At 47.6% G+C, this 18,600-nt stretch overlaps 1 protein-coding gene across 3 annotated transcripts; it reads right to left on the reverse strand.

Moving 5' to 3' along the window:
• Positions 1 to 966: 966 nt before the first annotated feature.
• LOC148123645 (haloacid dehalogenase-like hydrolase domain-containing protein 3) lies at positions 967 to 17,570 on the reverse strand. Of its 3 annotated transcripts, XM_087919146.1 has the most exons (4): positions 17,454 to 17,570; positions 15,385 to 15,501; positions 4,068 to 4,219; positions 967 to 1,252 (listed from the first exon to the last, which is right to left on the reverse strand). In XM_087919146.1, exons 2-4 carry the CDS (start codon positions 15,490 to 15,492, stop codon positions 1,111 to 1,113), a joined length of 402 nt encoding a protein of 133 aa, XP_087775272.1. In that variant the 5' UTR covers positions 15,493 to 15,501; positions 17,454 to 17,570; the 3' UTR covers positions 967 to 1,110. The 3 variants fall into 3 exon arrangements, 2 of the variants coding, with proteins under 2 accessions (XP_087775272.1, XP_087775271.1); XM_087919145.1 differs by lacking the exon at positions 17,454 to 17,570 and having other exon boundaries at positions 15,373 to 15,672; XR_015740609.1 differs by lacking the exons at positions 967 to 1,252; positions 4,068 to 4,219; positions 15,385 to 15,501 and adding an exon at positions 15,817 to 15,955 and having other exon boundaries at positions 17,454 to 17,513.
• Between the last annotated feature and the right edge of the window lie 1,030 nt (positions 17,571 to 18,600).

Below are 18,600 nucleotides of genomic sequence, written 5' to 3' on the forward strand. Positions count from 1 at the left end.
AAATTCTTACAAGGTCGCTTACAAGCACTTGATAGTGAAATCAGTAATACTCAAAAAACGGTCAGTTTTCACATCTGTTATTGTATCCAAAGATTCCGTTAAACAGCCTCTGCTGGAATGGTCTTCTGACGAAGAGTCAGAGAATGAAATAGATGCAAATGCCTCCTATGCTCCCAAAGGAGCCTTATTGGATATGAGTGATGAAGAGTCAGAAGGTGAGTGTTCCTTCTCGTATGAATTGGTACAACAGGATCTCAACAAACCGAAGGGTTTGTTGCCACCCATTGAATCCATTTCAGGGGAAAAAGGACTTTACCTGGAGACAGCATCACAAAAATAATAAAAAGGAGGAATTGTGGCTATTCCACCATTAAGCAGACATTGTCAAACACGGATACAGGGATGTTTGCGTATCCAATGACCTTGTTTTAGCCAACTGAATAATGTTTCAATATCACGAAACACTGACTGTTGTTGCTTTTCTTCCCAGGACACCATAGCCAATATGATAAGCATATTTGCAAGCTTGCAAACTATCACATACTTTGTTCTTTGTTCTTTGTTTATGATCTTCTTCCATATAAGGTAAAACTCTGCTACCCCCTGTGTGCTCCCCACCCGCTTGAAAGAGGTTAATAAATGAGGTTTGTACAGAGCACCCGAGGCCGCCCTTTTCAGCTCCTTCTCCAGGTCCCCTCCTTCTCCTCCTCCCCTCCTCCTGCTGCGGCTGCTGCTGCCTGGGTCAATCCATCTGCCTCGGGTGTGAAGTGCTGCCTCCTATGAAAACAATCAGATGTCTGGTGTCTGTTATTGGTATTCACCCTTGCGAGGGTCCCTCTAAACTTCTTCCCTGCGGGGAACTCCATAGGCAGCGAAAGAACACAGACGGAGCAACGGACCGGTCGCTCGCTGCGACAATTCCCCTGCTTCCTCCCTAAAATATTTTTAAATAAATACTTTTCTTCCTTATCTGCATGATTGGCCTTCAGTGGACATGATTGTAGATGACCAGGGAGAAAAAAGGGAAGATTACCGGGTTTATGCAGGAATCCTCAGATCTAGCTTTGCTTTCGCTGTGACCACTTGGCTTTAGTGAAAGCCTACCTTTTACTAGCTGCAACTCAACTGCAAATGGAGTCGGGTGTTTCTTTCCTGAAGGCCCAATCCGGGCCGGGCCTGATAACTGTTCACCTGCGTGGCTGCAATGTCTTCTCTTTGGCTGCGGGTGGTTTTCTTGTGGATGTCCATGCATCTGGGAAGGGTGAGGAGACAGGAGATATCGGAATATCTCAGAATATCTCATCTGGGCCCAGGAGTTTCTGGATGAAGCCGCTTGCCACTCATTGCCTCTTCCTTCTTCTTCTGAAAACATTGCCAGAAATCTCAAAAGGCAAACAGTAACAATGATTTGGGTCTTATTAACCAGAGCTGGGGAGGAGAGAGATGACTGGAGAATATTGGAGGGCCTCTTCTAGAGGAAAGGATGAAAACAAACAAAAAGAAAAGTGAAAGCTTTCAGGCTTTCTTCCGCCCACCTCCTCATTTGTGGCCCAGAATGTCTTCATCATCAATTTTTGTTGGCCAGCCCCTTTTGGCACCCCAGGGACCCCCACAGTTGCATTCAGCAGGCAACTTGAAGAAGAAGAGGGTGTAAGTCCATCAATGGGGATTGGACAGCCACTTGTCTGACATGGTATAGGGCAGGGGTGGGATTCAATTGTTTTAACAACCAGTTCTGTGGGTGTGGCTTCTTCTTTTTTGCAGCACACCCCTTGTTTTTGGGCCTCCTGGACCTCAGGGAAGCCTCCTGGGGGGCATTTTTGCTCCCAGAAGTCTACCCTGGGGCCCAAAAAGGCACAAAATGGAGCACAGGGCGGGGCGCGCAGCATACATACACATCTCACACCCCCTTTTGCCTCCTGGGCCTCAGGGAAGTGTCCTGGGCAAAGCAGTAAGACAGCGAGGGGGATCCCGGCACAGCTGATCATCGGGAGGGGAAAAAGAACCTGAAGATTCCTTCAGGAGTGACTGGGTGGGGAAGGACGCAGTCAGTGATGTCGGGCAGGCACAATAAAGACTGACTGGGAGGGAAGGGTGGAGAGGGGCGGGACCAGCGAGGGGCAGGATTTGCTGGCTCTCCAAACTGTGCAGAATCATAACAACCAGTTCTATAGAACCAGTCCAAACCTGTCGAATCCCACCTCCAGTATAGGGTCTCCTGCTTAAGCAGGGAGTTGGACTAGAAGACCTCCAAGGCCCCTTCCAGCTCTATTCTGATTGGTTAATAAAGGGCCAAGTCCAGCAAAAGGAGGTGAAGACTCACCGAGAATTCCAATCCCATCAAGGAGTGTCCAGACGACTCCATGGCTTTGATCCCCAACCTGTGTCCCCTGAGTATGTACAGTCTTCCCTCTCCCAAAGATAGGATTTTTCCTCCACTCTTCTACAACCCAGCGCCTGGCTCTTAACACGGCAATGGCAGAGCCAGGAGCAAAAAAGAAAGAAAGAAAGAAAGAAAGAAAGAAAGAAAGAAAGAAAGAAAGAAAGAAAGAAAGAAAGAAAGAAAGAGAAAGAGCACAGTCCCGCCTAAAAGTCTCAACCAGAATTCCTCTCGTTCCTGAGGTTTTCTTTTGCACAAAATGTTCCCTTTCCTTCCTTCTCTTTATTTATATTTGTATCCCTTTCATTCTACCACACAACACACACACACGCAGACACACAGACACCCCTCTGTTCTTACCTTCTGTTCCTGGGCTTGCTTTTTGCTAGTCAACTTGTACAACTTATGTACTTTCTTGGTGTTAAGTTCAATAAACTTCCAGACAACCTTCCCGCCCAGCTGGGCAAGGCTGTGGGGCCTCTCTGGGCCTGGCTTCTTCCTCTCTGGTCAAGCAGCCTCGAACGGGCTGGATTCAGAGAGAGTTTGGCAGGGGGCTGTGCTGTGAGGAGTGGTCACACAGGGGTCCTGCAGTGCCATGGGGGTCTGCAGGGGGTCTGCCCCTCCCTAGTGAGGGCAGGGAGGGAGGGGGCCTGGGGAGAGGTTGCTTCACTTCTGATGGCCATAAGAAACCAGGGTTCCTGCATGCTGCAAGCTAGCCAATGACTGAGGGTCTCTTCAGGGGTCTTTGTTGTTCCCCAAAATGGAGGCAGGATGTGGAGAGGGGCTGGTCTGCATCCGAGTTTTTCAAACTTGAGGAGGAATGGACTTCAACCCCCAGAGTTCCCCTCCCAACAATGCATGGACTTCCTCATGCTGGGCAGGGAATTCTGGGAATGAAAGTCCCTTCATCTTCAACTTCTAACTTTGGAAAATGGTGGTCTCCCTTCTTCCCTTTTTTGAGGAGTTAAAGCCCTGCACCAAGACTTGGCTAACTCACAGGTTGCTCAATCTATTTTCTTTTTTTCTCAGTCTCTCCCTCCTCCCTCTCCCACTCTTCCTTCCCGGCAACCCCAGATCCCCCTTGGAAGACGGGGAGGAAGAGTGCCCCCTGTGGGAAGGGTGAGGCAGCACTCCAGCGGGACTCCAGTAGGGGGCAGCAGAGGCCTCGGAGCTGGCGGACTTCTGGCACCGTCGGGCAGCGCGAAGGTAAGTGCTGCCAGGTTCCCTCTCGTTCCCGCCCTTTCTTCAAGGCCCCTCTGCTCCCCCAAGTGCTCTCCTTCACCCCCCCGCCACATGCCCCCCCTGCCCAGACCCCTCCCCCAAAGGCTCTGCCCTCCCCCCAGCCCCCCTCCCCTTCCTGCCCTCTCCGACAGACAGCCCGCCTCTCCCCCTTCTCCTCACTCGCCCCGCTTCCTTGGCCCGGACCAGACTCCACGTCCTCCAGGGACCCCGAAATCCTCGTCCCCTCCCCCACCAAGACCCCTCACCGCTCCTCTCTGAGGGGAACCGGAGCTCCCAGCCCTCCCCCTGTGGCCCTGCCCCGCCCCCCGTGGGGGTTGGAGTTGCCAGGTTACTCAATGCCTTGATCAGTCTCATGGCTGATGGTTTGGCCTTGCACACCCTCGGGTTGAAAGGGACTGTGAAGGTCTTCTAGTCTGATTCCCTGCCCAAGATAAGAATCTCATACCTTCCTGGACAAACGGTTGTCCAACCTTTCCTTGAAAACCTCCACCAATGGAGGGCCCACCACTCTGCTGACAAACTGTTCTGTCCGATTTCTTCATTTCCAGGCTGGATCTCCCTCTGGTGAGCTTCCATCCATTGCTTCTTGGCCAGATACTGTGGAAAACAAAAATTCTCTGTGGCAGCTTTTTAAATATTGGGAGATGGCTACCGTGTCTCTTCTAAGCCTTCTCTGTTAGGCTAAACTTACCCAGTTCTGTTGTAGATCGAGTAATGAGAGGCTAGACCAGAGCATAACACAGAACGGCTTTATTCAACAGAATAAAGGGCTGTTGCGTCTGCCACTAACAAGCAGACATGCCCAGCGAACAGCGGCTGGCTCAACCCAGCAGCCGGCTTTTATAGCCAGCTATCGAAGAGAGCCAACCAATGGGAGCAGCAAATGCCCCCGCAACATGAACGGACTTGGTTGGGGACTTCGGTCAGTCCCAAGGACATAACACCCCTTCCCCCCAGATGTGAACACGTATAGTCTTTTAAATACGCTGGAGGTCTGTGCGGCTGCCCGGACCGGCGTAGCTCAGGCGAGCCACTGTGAGGCACAGAGTTCGGGGAGCCAGGACTGGTTGGCGTTGGAGAGCGGTTTTGTTCTGGTGCCGGACTGGGCACCTGTGGACAGTCTCTGCCCTCGGGTTGGTTCGTCACATAGTCTCTGTCCAACAACCCGGTGGCTTCACTGGTCAGCAATGTTGGAGACTCTGGCTGGCAGTCCCGGTCTACTGCCCGCTCCCTCAGTTCGGATGGTGGCGCCAGGTCTCTCTGCTGGTCCCCGGTTGGGCCCGGCTGTGGTGATTGGAGATTGACCGGAGACCAGGGCTCTGCGTTGGTGTGACCGCTCCGGCGCTTCCTAATCTGGTCCAGGTGCCTCCGCCAAACGCGACCGTCTTCCAACTGAACTCGATACGACCTCGGACCGGTGATGGCCACGATCTTCCCTAGTACCCACAGTGGATCCCCGGCGTAATTCCTGACAAACACAGGATCCTGCAACACAAAATCTCTGACCCAACTATCAGAACCAAGAGGGGTGTCAGGGCAATAGTGGGGGTGCAGCCTGTCCAACACAGTTCTTAGGCGTCTGCCCATTAGGAGTTCGGCCGGGGACTTGTTTGTGACCGTACAGGGGGTCGTGTGTTGGCTTAAGAGGAAACGGGAGAGTCTCGAATGCCAGTCCTCTTGGTTGAACCTGGCCAATGCCTCCTTCGTTGATCTAAACAGCTCTCTCTGCCAACCCGTTGCTGGCAGAGTGAAAAGGGGCCGTGAGGATGTGTCGGATGCCCAGGTTGGTGACATACCGGCTGAACTCCGTTGATGTAAATTGGGGGCCATTGTCTGAGACCAGGGTGTCTGGCAGGCCGTGTGTCACAAATAAACGGGTCAGGGCTTTGGCAACGGCTTGGGTAGTGGTCGTGGGGAGAAGGGCCACATTGATCCACTTGGAATATGAATCCACGACCACCAGGAAAGTCTTGCCGTGCATTGGTCCGGCCAAGTCAATGTGGAGCCGTGACCAAGGTGCGTTGGCACTCTCCCATTTAGTTGGTGTGGTGACTGGTGGTGATGGCCTGGATTCCTGACATCGTCATCCATGCCGGGCCACCAGACATAACTTCGAGCCAACGCTTTCATCCGGATGACACCCGGGTGGCCCTCGTGCAGTGCTTTGAGGACGGATGTGTGAAGCGAGGTTGGAACGATGACTCTGGTACCCCACAACAGGCAACCCTGTAAACTAGAAAGCTCCAATTGGCGAGTTTTAAATGGTGTGAACTCAGATGCAAAGTTAATGACCGGCCACCCCCTCCTTACCCAGTCCAGAACCTGAGCGATTGTTTTATCTTTCTTCGAGTGAGTGGCGATGTCATCAGCGGTGATGGGTAGGTTGAGCTCGCTGACATCGAAGATGGCATGGACAGGGGCTGGGTCCTCCACAGGGGCTGGCAGGGGGCAGCGGCTGAGGGCATCAGCGTGGCTTAGGGTTTTCCCTGGGCGGTGGATGAGTTTGTACGAGTAAGCCGCCAGGAACAAGGTCCATCTCATCATCCTGGGTGACAAAACTTGGGGGGTTTGTTTGTCCCCGGACAGGAGTCCCAGAAGTGGTTTATGGTCTGTGATGAGCTCGAATTTGTGACCGAAAAGGAATTCATGAAATTTTTTTACCGCAGCAACTGCGGCAAGGGCCTCCTTATCAATTTAGCTATAATTACGCTCGGTTGTTGAAAAGGTTCTGGAAAAGAAAGCGATAGGTGCCTCGGAGCCATTAGGTAGTCTGTGGCTTAAGACGGCTCCAATCCCGAAAGGAGATGCATCTGCGGCTAAGACTAAAGGAAGGCGTTGGTCGAATTGTATTAGGACAGCGTCTGAGGTGAGCAGAGATTTGACTGCTTTAAAAGCGTAATCTTCTTTGGGTCCCCAGTGCCACGGTGTAATTTTGTCTAGGAGTCGGTGCAGGGGTTCGGCTACTGACACTTTGTGGGGTACGAACGATGCGTAGAAATTTAATATGCCCAAGAAAGCTTGTAACTCAGATTTTGTAGATGGAGTGGGTGCCTCGTGGATCGCTTTGACTTTAGATTCCACCGGGTGGATGCCAGAGGCGTCTATTCTATACCCTAGAAAGTCCACCTGCTTAGTGGCAATGGCACACTTCTCCCTTTTTAGTTTGAGACCATGCTGCCTGAACTTGTCTAATACCGCTCTGACTCTTTGGAAAAGTTGGGGTCTGTCCCTGGCTGAGACCAATATGTCGTCAAAGTAAGGAACTACGCCAGGGAGGCCTTGGAGTATTCGTTCCATTAATGACTGAAAAATACCTGGGGCCACACTTACGCCAAATTGGAGACGTTTGCACCTGAATGTCCCTCTGTGAGTAACAATAGTTTGTAAGTCGGCCGTTTGACTGTCAACAGGGAACTGCTGATATGCCTGTGACATGTCCAATTTGGCGAAAATGGTGCCAGGTTCGAATGTGTGCAACAGGTGCTGAATGACTGGGACTGGGTAAGCGCTAACCTGTAGGTAGCGGTTAATTGTGGTCTTATAATCAGAACAAATTCTTAAACTGCCATCTTTCTTAAGGGGCGTGACAATCGGGGTCTCCCACTTGGCAAAATCCGTGGGTTCTATCACCCCTTGCTTGAGTAATTTGTCCAGTTCCGCGTCCAGTTTTGGGCGTATGGCAAAAGGTACTCTACGTGGTTTTAAACGGACGGGAACTGCTTGAGGGTCTACCGAAAAAGAAATGGGCCTGCCATTGTAACATCCTAATTCACTACTGAATACATCAGAGTAGTCTGCAAATAACGAGTCAATATCAGAAGCTGAGACAGCATGGATTCCCGTTATACTAAGGCCGAGAGAGGGGAACCAATCCAACCCCAAAAGACTAGGGAGGGCACCGTCAATGACCACTAAAGGCAAATGGCCTTTGAAGGTTTTAAATTTAACGAGGAACTTGCCTTTGCCAAGTACTGGAATGTTCTTTCCTTGATAGTCCCTCAAGGTGAGATGGCACTTTTGAAGTTGGTTCCTCGACAGACTGGGCTGGAGTTTCTTGAGTGTGTTCCATGAGATGATTGAGAGCGCTGACCCCGTGTCTACTTCCATGCAGCAAGGCTTACCTTCTAAATAGATAGAAAGTGTGATTTTATTAGAGGTATGAAAAGTGTGGTTAGCGTGATAGCACGTGTAACAGTTTTCTACTTGCCTTTGAGGCCCAGGAGAAGAATAAGAAGGAGATTTTTGAGCCCCACTGTGTGCTGCCTGGCAGACCCTAGCGATGTGGCCTTTCTTGTGGCAGTTGTTGCAGGTAGCGTTCCTGAACCTGCAAGCTGCCCGGGAATGGGGTCCTCCGCAGGATAGGCACAAGAGAATGTGCTTGGGTGCGTTGCCGTTTCCCTGCCTCGCCCCTACCTGTGGTTGTCTAGATGGTTTGAGATGATGAACATCTGAGTGTTCAGTAGGGTCGTCCTCAGTCACCGCCTCCTCAGAATGTACGGAAGTAGAGCTGGGTTTAGGTGCGGTGCCCTGGATCTCAGCGGCTGACTGGGTTGCTAGTTCTGCAGCTAAGGCTTCTTCGACGGCTTGGGAGAGGTTAAGATCCTTTCTGGCCAATAAATGTCTCTGGAGCCTCAAGTCTTTGACCCCGCAGACGAGTTGGTCAAGTAACATGTCGTCCAAGTAATTTTTGAACTCGCAGTGGAGAGCTGCTGTCCTCAGGGCGGCCATGTATTGATTGATGGATTCCCCCTCGGCTTGCTTCCTCATCCGAAAGGCAAAACGTCTAGCAATCTGCGATGGTTTTGGAGAGTAATGGTTGGAAAGCGTTTCCAACAGCTCAGCCCATGGGACGTTCTTGATTTCCCGCGGCGTGAAAAGTGCTGTAGCTGTATCAAAGACTGCAGCCCCACAGTAGCTAAGGAAGTAAGACTTCTTCCTGTGCTCCGCAGCATCAGCCAGACCGATGGCATCAATGTAGTGATTGAAGCGGTTTCTATAAGAGTCCCACTTCTCTTCGTCCGGCTTAAATGGTGGAAAAGCCAGGTTGGAGTTCATCTTGGAGTTTCAGTCTGTTAGCTGACTGATCTATCTCTCTGGGTACACGTGGCCCTGAATGTGCTACCATGAGCGTGGCGGCTGTGGCTGCAGCGCCTCACCTTGCTCAGTGACTTCAGCTCTCAAGAGTTTTTTTGTATTTCACGCTCCCTGTTAGCGCTTAGTGGTGTGGTAATATATTTTATTCTGTAAGTCCTTGTATAGCTTTGCATAGATCTAGGGATTTAAAAATGCCCCTGGTGGGGGCAGTATCGCCTTTGCTATGGGTGTTTTCGTCCTGTTATGATCTGCAAGCTCAGAGACCAGGAATATGGGTGAGAGTTCATGGCAAACAGGGGAGGTATTCCCATGGGAATTTCCGCAAATGTATATTCTCATCCTGTATATTCTCATCCTGTGGAGATAACATCCTGTTGAGGTCATTTGTTTTCTGTATATGCATTTTGGTTCTCAATAAAAGCTGGTACCTGGGTTTACTCGGGGCTGGCATTTGCTCAGATGGTTCCCTGCGTCTCATTTCAAGTGCCAGACCACCACAAGTGGTGACCCCGACGTGATAGTTTGGAAGAGCTATACGTTTCGACGTGATATCTTTGAAAGGCTATACGTTTCCTGCATCCTATACTCATCGTCGCGGACGTCGACTGGGCCCTCATCTTCTTCGTTGGACGGAGATAGATTCTTTTCGTGAGTATGGGGGGAGATTTCTTGAAGGCTCAGAAAGGGCACATTAGGGAATTGAGAAAAATCACTGGGAATAATTTTAAGTTTGGAGTTCATAGTAGAGGACATGAAGTAGGAAAGAAAGAAATTGAGGACTTATTACAGTATGTTTGGAAACATATTCAGTCATATCCAGAGGGAGGTAGCATTAAAGTAGAGTCCTGGAAAAAGATAGGGAAATTTTTGCACGAAGAACCTCATGCCCCTTCTTCAATTTTGTTAACCTGGAGGGTGGTTATGGATGCATTAGCTACTCATGAACAACCGCTCCTAGCACCCCCCGAAGAAGGTTTGCCGCCTTACCATGCGGTACATTTATTGCCGCCGACAGCACCTCCAGATAAATCCAGAGGACTGTCAGGCACTGAAAATACTTTGTCAGAAGTTAAGAGTTTGCCTTTAAGAGTTCAAGTAGATGCAGTTACTGCAGCTATTCAAGAAGCAACAAATAGAGGGGAATTATCAGGAGATGATTTGTTAGAATTTGGAGTGGAGATTCAACTTAATCCAGTAGAAATTGGTGTGGATGCTGCTTTAAATCCGCAGAGAGTATGGAAGCCTCTAGCTCTCAGGATTTTAAAGGAAATTAAACAAGCAGTCAAAGAATATGGTGTTAGATCGCCATATGCTCAGGCATTGTTAGAAGCAGTTGGTTATGGAAATAAAATGATTCCAGCTGACTGGAAAGCTCTGTTAAATATGATTCTAACTCCAGCTCAATTTTTGGTGTTAGATCAGAAATGGAGACAGCTGGCAGTTCAGAGGGGAACAGCAAATGTTACTGCAGATCAGCTTTATGGAGCTGGTAATTTTACAACAGTGGAACAACAGAGAGATGGAATGCCTGAGGAGGGGTTCGTTCTTCTCCCACAGTTAATTTTACAAGCCCTGGGGGTTCTCCCTGACGGCGAAGGTGGTGAGAAGACCTTTACTAACATCAAACAAGGGAACAATGAACCCTATGAAAATTTCATTAGTAGATTGAAAGTGGCTATTGAAAGGCAAATTGACAATCAATTCGCCCGGAATGAATTGCTTTTGAAGTTAGCGGTAGAACAGGCTAATGTAGATTGCAAAAAGATCCTGAATCCACTTATTGCGAGTGGAGAGCGAGAAATCGCCAATTTAATTAACGCATGTAGAAAGGTAGGGAGTCAGACTTTTAACATGGAGACTTTAGCTCTGGCTCTGCAGGCAGGAAATGCTAATAAAGGAACTTGTTTCAATTGTGGGAAGCCTGGACATTTTAAAGCGCAATGTCGGGCTCCTGGAGGGGGTCAAAGTCAGCAAAAAAGGAGATTATTGGGACAGGGTGTTCGTCCTAAATCGGTGTGCCCGAAATGTAAGAAAGGATACCATTGGGCAAATCAGTGCAGACTTCATTCTGAAGGAAAAAAACTAGGAAGCAGGGATCAGGGCATTCTCCCTACTCTAAAGAGTGAAGTAATGTCCGAAGGGTTGGAGCCACCAGAGAGAGGTAGGGATCAACTATGGTCACCAGCTACCAAAGGTTCAGCAGGAATTGATCTTCCATTAGCTGAGGATTTGGAATTGGGATATCCACATGTAGTTTGTTTAGGGTCAACGGATTTCTATGGACCACTGCCTCCGGCTTCTGTGGGTCTTCTTCTTCCTAGATCATCGGCTCATAAGCGTAAATTGTTTGTGGTTCCTGGGGTTATTGATTCAGATTATGAGGGTCAGATCAAAATTCAAGTTCATTCACCTGTTCCTCAATCTTTGAAAAAAGGGGATTGTTTTGCACAGCTTTTAGTTTTGCCATATCTGTCTTTGGGGGAGTCAGATAGAATTCGCCAGGGTGGATTTGGATCTACAGATATGTTTAGTGAGTCTAGTGTGTTTTCCATCATGCAAAATGTCAAGGCTGATCAGAAACCAAAATTAACTCTTTTGGTTGAAGGCAGACAGTTTATTGGATTGCTGGACACTGGAGCAGATGTCTCGGTGATTAGCGAAAGTGAGTGGCCTAGGGAGTGGCCGACGGATCCTACACCGTCTGTTCGAGGAGTCGGAGGACTTCAAGGCATGCACGGGTTAGTAGGAGGATTCTTTCTGCCAAAACAAAGCAGGGAAGTGCTATTGCACATTTCCAAACGATTGTTTTGCGCCTTCATGTTAACTTGTGGGGCAGAGATTTGATGCAACAGTTTGATACAACAGTCGTCATTCATGATGACTGAACACCCACCTGTGGAGTTATTAAAATTACAGTTACTCCAGCAGGAGCCAGTGTGGATAGACCAATGGCCTTTGACTAGTGAGAAATTAGTTCATTTACATGAATTGGTTCAACAACAATTGGAAAAGGGACATATAGTGCCTACCACTAGTCCTTATAATTCTCCAGTCTTTGTTATCAAGAAGAAATCTGGAAAAATGAGATTTCTTCATGATCTGAGGGGGATAAATTCAATTTTAAAGCCAATGGGCCCACTGCAGTGTGGGACGCCTAATCCTAATTTAATACCTGATGGATGGAACATAAGAGTGTTAGATTTGCAAGATGCTTTCTTCTCCATTCCTCTGCACCCTGAAGATGTAGATTTGTTTGCTTTTACTATTTTGAGTATAAATCAGGGGCAGCCCGCTAAGCGATATGCATGGACTGTCCTTCCACAGGGAATGTTAAATAGTCCTACCATGTGTCAAATGTTTGTAGATTGGGCTTTGCAACCTTTCCGGAATAAATTCCCGGATTGGAAGGTTTATCATTACATGGATGATATTTTGATAGCTGCTAATATTTCTGATGCTGCAATGGATTCTGCTGTCATTCTTTTAACTGCTATGCTAAAGGAGAAAGGGCTGATAGTCAGCCCTGAGAAATTGCAAAAGGAATATCCTTTTGCCTATCTAGGTCATAAATTATTTTTGAGTCACATTACACCTCTGAAATTGGAATTTGTTCTTCCTGATCCTTTAACTTTGGTAGGTTTACAACAATTTTTGGGTCATATAAATTGGATCAGACCGTATTTAGGTTTAACTACTCTTCAATTAAGTCCTTTGTTTCAAGCTTTGGCTAGTGCTAAGCAAGCATCTGACATAATAACCCTGAATAAAGAACAGAAGGGGATTTTGTCATTGATTGAGCAAGCTTTGAGTCGTAGGTGGACAGATAGATGTTTGCCAGATTGTCCATTATCAGTGATTTTAATCTCAGAACGAAGGGCTACTGCATTGATAGTTCAGGTAAAAGAAAAAACACCTTTAAGGATTCTGGAATGGATTCATTTGTCTCATACACCATCGAAATCCATAAATTGTATCACAGAACAGCTCGCTGATATTTTTAATCATGCTCGTCAGCGTTGCAAGGCTATTGCTGGTATGGAACCAGTAACATGTTATGTTCCTTTTGCTTTAGCTACCTGGGAACAAATGATTTGCAATAGTGAGTTTTTGCAGGTTTTGGTAGATTCTTGGCCAGGGAAGTTTTCTTGTCATCCTCCAGCCGATCCTAGGTTATCTTTGTATAAATCAGTTAGAATTAATTTAGCAAATCTTTTTGTGACTCAGCCTATATCAGATGCTCCTACAGTCTTTACTGATGGAGGGAAAGTTTTTGGTGCTTGTGTTTGGAAAGATAAATCTGGAATTTGGCATACAAAAGTGACATCAGAGCAGAAGTCTGCCCAGCAGGCAGAACTTGCTGCTGTAGTTTTGGCTTTTCAAAATTTTCAAAATCAGGATTTTAATCTAATAGTGGATTCTTTATATGTATATAATTTGTTACCCTTTGTAGCAGGTTCTTATTTGTCTCCTGGAATATCACCTAATATTTTAAGATTGCTTTTGTTGTTGCAAGGATGTTTGGAGCAGCGTGTGAATGTGTGTTTTGTTGCCCATATTCGTAGTCATAGTAATTTGCCTGGAATTTTATCACAAGGCAATGCCAAAGCTGACAGTGCTGCAACTTCAGTTCTCACTGTCCAGCCATGGGACAGCCATAGTTATTTTCATCAAAATGCTAAAGCGTTGGCACATCAATTTAAGCTTACTGCTGCAGAAGCTGCTGCCATAATTCAACAATGTCCAACTTGTTCAAAACAGGGCACGGCTATTCCTATGGGAGTCAACCCCAGGGGGTTGAAACCTTCAATGATTTGGCAAATGGATGTTACTCAATATCCATCATTTGCACCTTGGAAGTATATACATGTGACTGTGGATACTTATTCGGGATTTCTAATGGCTACTCCTCAAAGAGGTGAAGCGGTTAAACATGTCATCAATCATTGCATTAAGACATTTTCAGTTGCTGGTACGCCTCAAACTTTAAAAACAGACAATGGTGCGGCTTATCAGAGCACAGTCTTTGATCAGTTTTGCAAACAGTGGTCCGTGGAACATAAATTTGGGATTCCATACAATTCCACAGGACAGGCTATTGTAGAGCGTTATAATGGCACGCTCAAGAACATGTTAGCTAAATTAAATAAAAAAGGAGGGAAGCTCCTGGGGCTTCCGGCAATTCAAGATCAATTAAATCTAGCTTTGTATACTTTAAATTTTCTAAATTTGTCTGGTAACCCCCCTGCGAGTGCGGCCAGCAGGCATTTTTCTTCTCCTTCTACAGATGCAGTGAGGCCTCGAGTGTTGGTGCGGTTCCTTCCGGATCCGGCATGGGTTCCTGCTGAGCTGATTACGTGGGGACGTGGTTATGCAGCAGTAGAACATCTTGGTCAAATTCGTTGGGTTCCTGGTCGGTGCGTTCGACCTGATCATTCGCAGGCACCTTCGCAGGTGCCAGTGAAGGAGGTTTCGGAGGAGCAGGATGGCGTTTCCGTGGTTCCTGATTCTCTTGATGCCAGCAGTCCAGGCGCGGTGCTGTGAAGGCTGGGAAAAGATGACTGCTTATCTGAGATTGCCAACTTGTATGCAGCAGGTTCCTTTGGGGAATCAGACTAAATTAATCTGCAAACAGCGGCATCCTTTGACTTTTCCAGCATATTGGTCCTGGCATAAGGATCAAGACATTCTTTACTCGGGACCTGATAAGGATATTATATCTTCAGCCTGTGCTACAACTCTGATCCTGTTTAATGTTTCTGTTTCAGACTATGGACAATATAGGTGTCAATTGGAGTTACCTAAGTTACCTTATACAGACTCTCTTTCCATTCGTCTTATGCCTCCACGGACTCTAATACGGAGGCGGAGAGCTGCTATTATCTCAGAAACTAGAGACCTCGGAGATAATTTATGGAAAGAAAATTCCTACATCAAGGACATTCGGATGGCGGCTAAGGGTTTAAATGTTACTAATTGTTGGCTTTGTATGCACATACCTGGGTCTGGGAAAGGTGGAGTTTTGTTACATGGTGTTCCTTTGAATGAGCAAACCAGTACTAATTTAGGTACTTATAATGATTTTAAACATTGGCTTGACTGGGGCCCGGACCCTGAAGAGTGGAATCAAACATTGTTCATAACAAAGGTAGCTTTCACTACCAAGCATCGGTTTGTTATTACCGCCCCCCTGTAGGAACTCAATCTATTTTGTTAGGAAATAATACTCTCTGTCAGAAGGTGATTCCTTTGGAAGGAGGATGTATGAAATGTGTAAAAAGCATTACTGGTAAGAACAACTGCATAAATCGAATATCTTCTACGTTATCCCTGGCTTTGAAAGGTTCCGATGACTGTTGTATAAATCAAACAGTCACTAAGAGGCCTGATATTGGTATGGGGATACCCTGTTGCTGGCACCACTGGAGAATCTCAATGGCCCCTGGGACCAGTTCCCAAATCTTTGGGCTGCTATAATCCTGGTAGAGTTTTTTGGCAATGGGCCAGAGAACACCACTGTCATGAATTCCAGCAAGCTGGAAGGTCTCCATGACAACCCCAAGCCACCACTGCTTGGAGCTGAGGCCCTGGCCTGAGCCATAGTTGGGGAAACATTGGCTATGGGATGTATGAGCTTGGGAAAAGGAGTGATTGAGCACCTCAGCGGGTACCTGGGGGCCAAAGGCCTGGGCCTCGATGGAGTAACTCTGCCCCACGGAGACACGGAGCCGAAGCAGGGTATCCTTGATGTCCCAGGTCAAAAGACGAAGTCTCAGCATCACAGCTGCCTGCAGCACCAGAACAAAGAGGAAAGGGGGCCTCATGCTGCCGGTTTTCTCAGAGACTGAACATATCCTGCTCAGCAAAGGTTAGGACCATCCTGCAAGTTATTGTGGGTTGCAGCTCTCAATCAGGTAACAGAACAGAAACAGAATTGAAAGGGACCTTGAAGGTCTTCTAGTCTAACTCCTGCTCAAGCAGGAGACCCTGGACCACTTCAGACAAATGGCTGTACAGTCTCTTCTTGAAAACCACCAGTGATGGAGCATCCACAACCTCTGGAGGGAAGCCATTCCACTGGTTAGGTCACTAGGGCCAACTTCTTCACAAGCACCAAGGAAGCCCTTGTCCACATGAACGGAAGGAGCCCATGTTCAGCCCAGGGATTTAGCTCAAAGGCATCCTGAATCTGGGCAAGCCAGAACTCCCCAGAAGGGCATGATTTCACTAAAGTTGGGCTACCTAGGCCATCGAGCATAGGGTGAAAAGACAAAGTTATACAGATTAACAGAGTTGGAAAGGACTTTCTAGATCATCTAGTCCAATCCCCCCCCCCCAAACAGGAGACCCTACACCATTTCTGACAGATGGGAGTCCAATCTCCTCTTGAAAGCCCCCACAACTTCCGAAGGCAACTTCTGTCCCATGGGTTGATTGTCCTCACTGTCAGAAAATTTCTCCTTATTTCCAGGTTGAATCTCTCCTTGATCAGTTTCCATCTATTATTCCTTGTCTGGCCTTCAGGTGCCCTGGAGAATAGCTTCACCCCCTCCTCCTCTCTGTGGCAGCCCCTCAAATATTGGAAGACTTCTCTCCTTTCTCCCCTGGCCCTTCTCTTCCCTAGACTAGCCAGGCCTAGTTCCTGCAACCATCATATATTTTAGCCTCCAGTCCCCTAATCATCCTGGTTGCTCTTCTCTGCCCTCTTTCTAGAGTCTGAATATCTTTTTATAGTGTGGTGACCAAAACTGGATGCAATACTCTAGGTGTGGCTTTACTAAGGAACTATAGAGTGGCCTTAATACCTCCCTTGATCTTGATTGTATCCCTCTGTTAATGCAATTTAGGATTGCATTGGGGTCTTTTGGCTGCTGCTGCACACTGCTGGCTCCTATTTAGCTGGTTGTCCACTAAGGCTCCAAGATCCCACTCAGAGTTACTGCTATTAAGCCAGGTTTCACCCAGTCTATATGTGTAGTTTTGTGTTGGGTTTTTTTTTGGGGTGGTGGTGGTGGTGGTAAGAATTTATTTTTCTCTAGGTTGAATTTCATTTTGTTACATCTCTTAGCTTGTTGAAATCAGCTGTCTTAAAGAGTCATATTTAACCCGTTGTCTAATTTTTAGGGCCCAAGGGAGAAAGGCAGGTGGTTACACCCCTCCCCCTCCAAAAGGAAAAAAAAGGAATAGCACTTAGACACAACTTCATAGTGCTTTTTACAGCCCTCTATATCAGGGGTCTCTAACGTTGGCAACTTGTGGACTTCAACTCTCAGAGTTCATCAGCTTTCCTGGCTGAGGAATCCTGGGAGTTGAAGTCCACAAGTCTTAAAGCCGCCAAGTTTGGAGACTTCTGCTCTATATGAAAAAGAAACCACCTTAACCATTTTCCCAGCAGAGTCAAGGAGAAAAAGACTTCGAGTGATAAGCTCCCGGCCTTTCCCTTGGCAACAATCTAGCCAAGTCAGCAGCGGGAGGAAGCGGTTGTGCTTAAGACTCCAGGAAAGGGGGCGGTTTCTTCATAGGGCAGCTTCATAGAAACCTGGCCCTCCAAGCTGGGGGGTGGGGTAGGATTCAACATCTAGGAAATGGGGAGTTTGGACCTCTTCACAATGGAAAGCCCCCCGAGACAAAGGAGCCCCCCACAATACAGCCTCTTCTCTAAGCCCTCCTCCCCCCCGCGCTTCTCCTCCACGCAGGCAGACAGGAGCTCCTCCAGGGCCCACCCTACAAGGCCGCTCACCTGGCCTGTGCTGGTAGAACTTCCGCCCTCCAGAACCCAGAAGCCCGGAGGGAGCTACCGCCCAGGAGCGCCAGCCTGGTGCACGCGCCTGCACAGAGACCCATTTTGTGAAAATTGGTGGGAACACGCCTTCGCGCTTTCCGTTCTGGGCGGCTTTCCAGAAGCCCTCCGCTGCCTCCCGTTCCTCCCTTCCTTCCTCCAGCCTGAAGAGACGAAACCCAGGGCCACACCTTTTGTAAATTGACAGTCCCAGAAAAGTTCCTAGCCAGCTCTGGCTGTTGAATTTGGGCTGATCGTACATTGAAAGCATCCACGTGACCTTCGTTAACTATCATACAACATAAAGGGAGTGAAATGTTAACATATATAATCAATTATAGGGATGGAAGGGACCTTGGAGGTCTTCTAGTCCAGCCCCCTGCACAAGCAGGATGTGGTGGACTGACATTTGAAATGAGACGCAGGGAAAACGTCTGAGCAGATGCCAGCCCCGAGTAGACCCAGGTACCAGCTTTTATTGAGAACAAAATGCATATACAGAAAACAAGTGACCTCAACAGGATGTTATTTCCACAGGATATATAGGAAGAGAATAAACAGGATGAGAATATACATCTGCGGAAATTCCCATGGGAATGGCTCAGCTATTCCCTTGGGAATGGCTCAGCTATATACTATGACCTTTCACTGACATATCTGGTCCTCTAAGCCCGTGAGGTCCTAACAGGACAAAAAACACCCATAGCAGGCGGAAATGCCCCCCCACCAGAGGCATTTTTAGTCCCTAGATCTATGCAAAGCTATACAAGGACCCACAGAATAAAATATATTACCACATTCCCTCCTTTTTTATTTATTCAAAGATAGGGGTGTTTTAGTGGCATAATACACAGTTCCTTCATGATTTCTTCGCGACTTGGTCCCATACGTTGAAAAACTGAGGTACATATTTGAAATAGATTAGGAATACATTGAATACAGCAACATAACATAATAAGTATAATAACAATTGTCACAACTAATTGAAGCAATGAACGAATAACCATGAGCTGTCAGGAAGCCAATCCCATAGCAAAGCCCAAGGTGACTTATCAAAGCCATCTTTTCCTGCTTCGTGTTCAGCTATGCGGTCTTCCATATCATGCGA

This window comes from Pseudonaja textilis, unplaced genomic scaffold (genome assembly GCF_049901715.1).
Source record: "Pseudonaja textilis isolate UNSWEBS1 unplaced genomic scaffold, rPseTex1.2 PTEXSCF28, whole genome shotgun sequence".
Taxonomy (NCBI): Eukaryota; Metazoa; Chordata; class Lepidosauria; order Squamata; family Elapidae; genus Pseudonaja; species Pseudonaja textilis.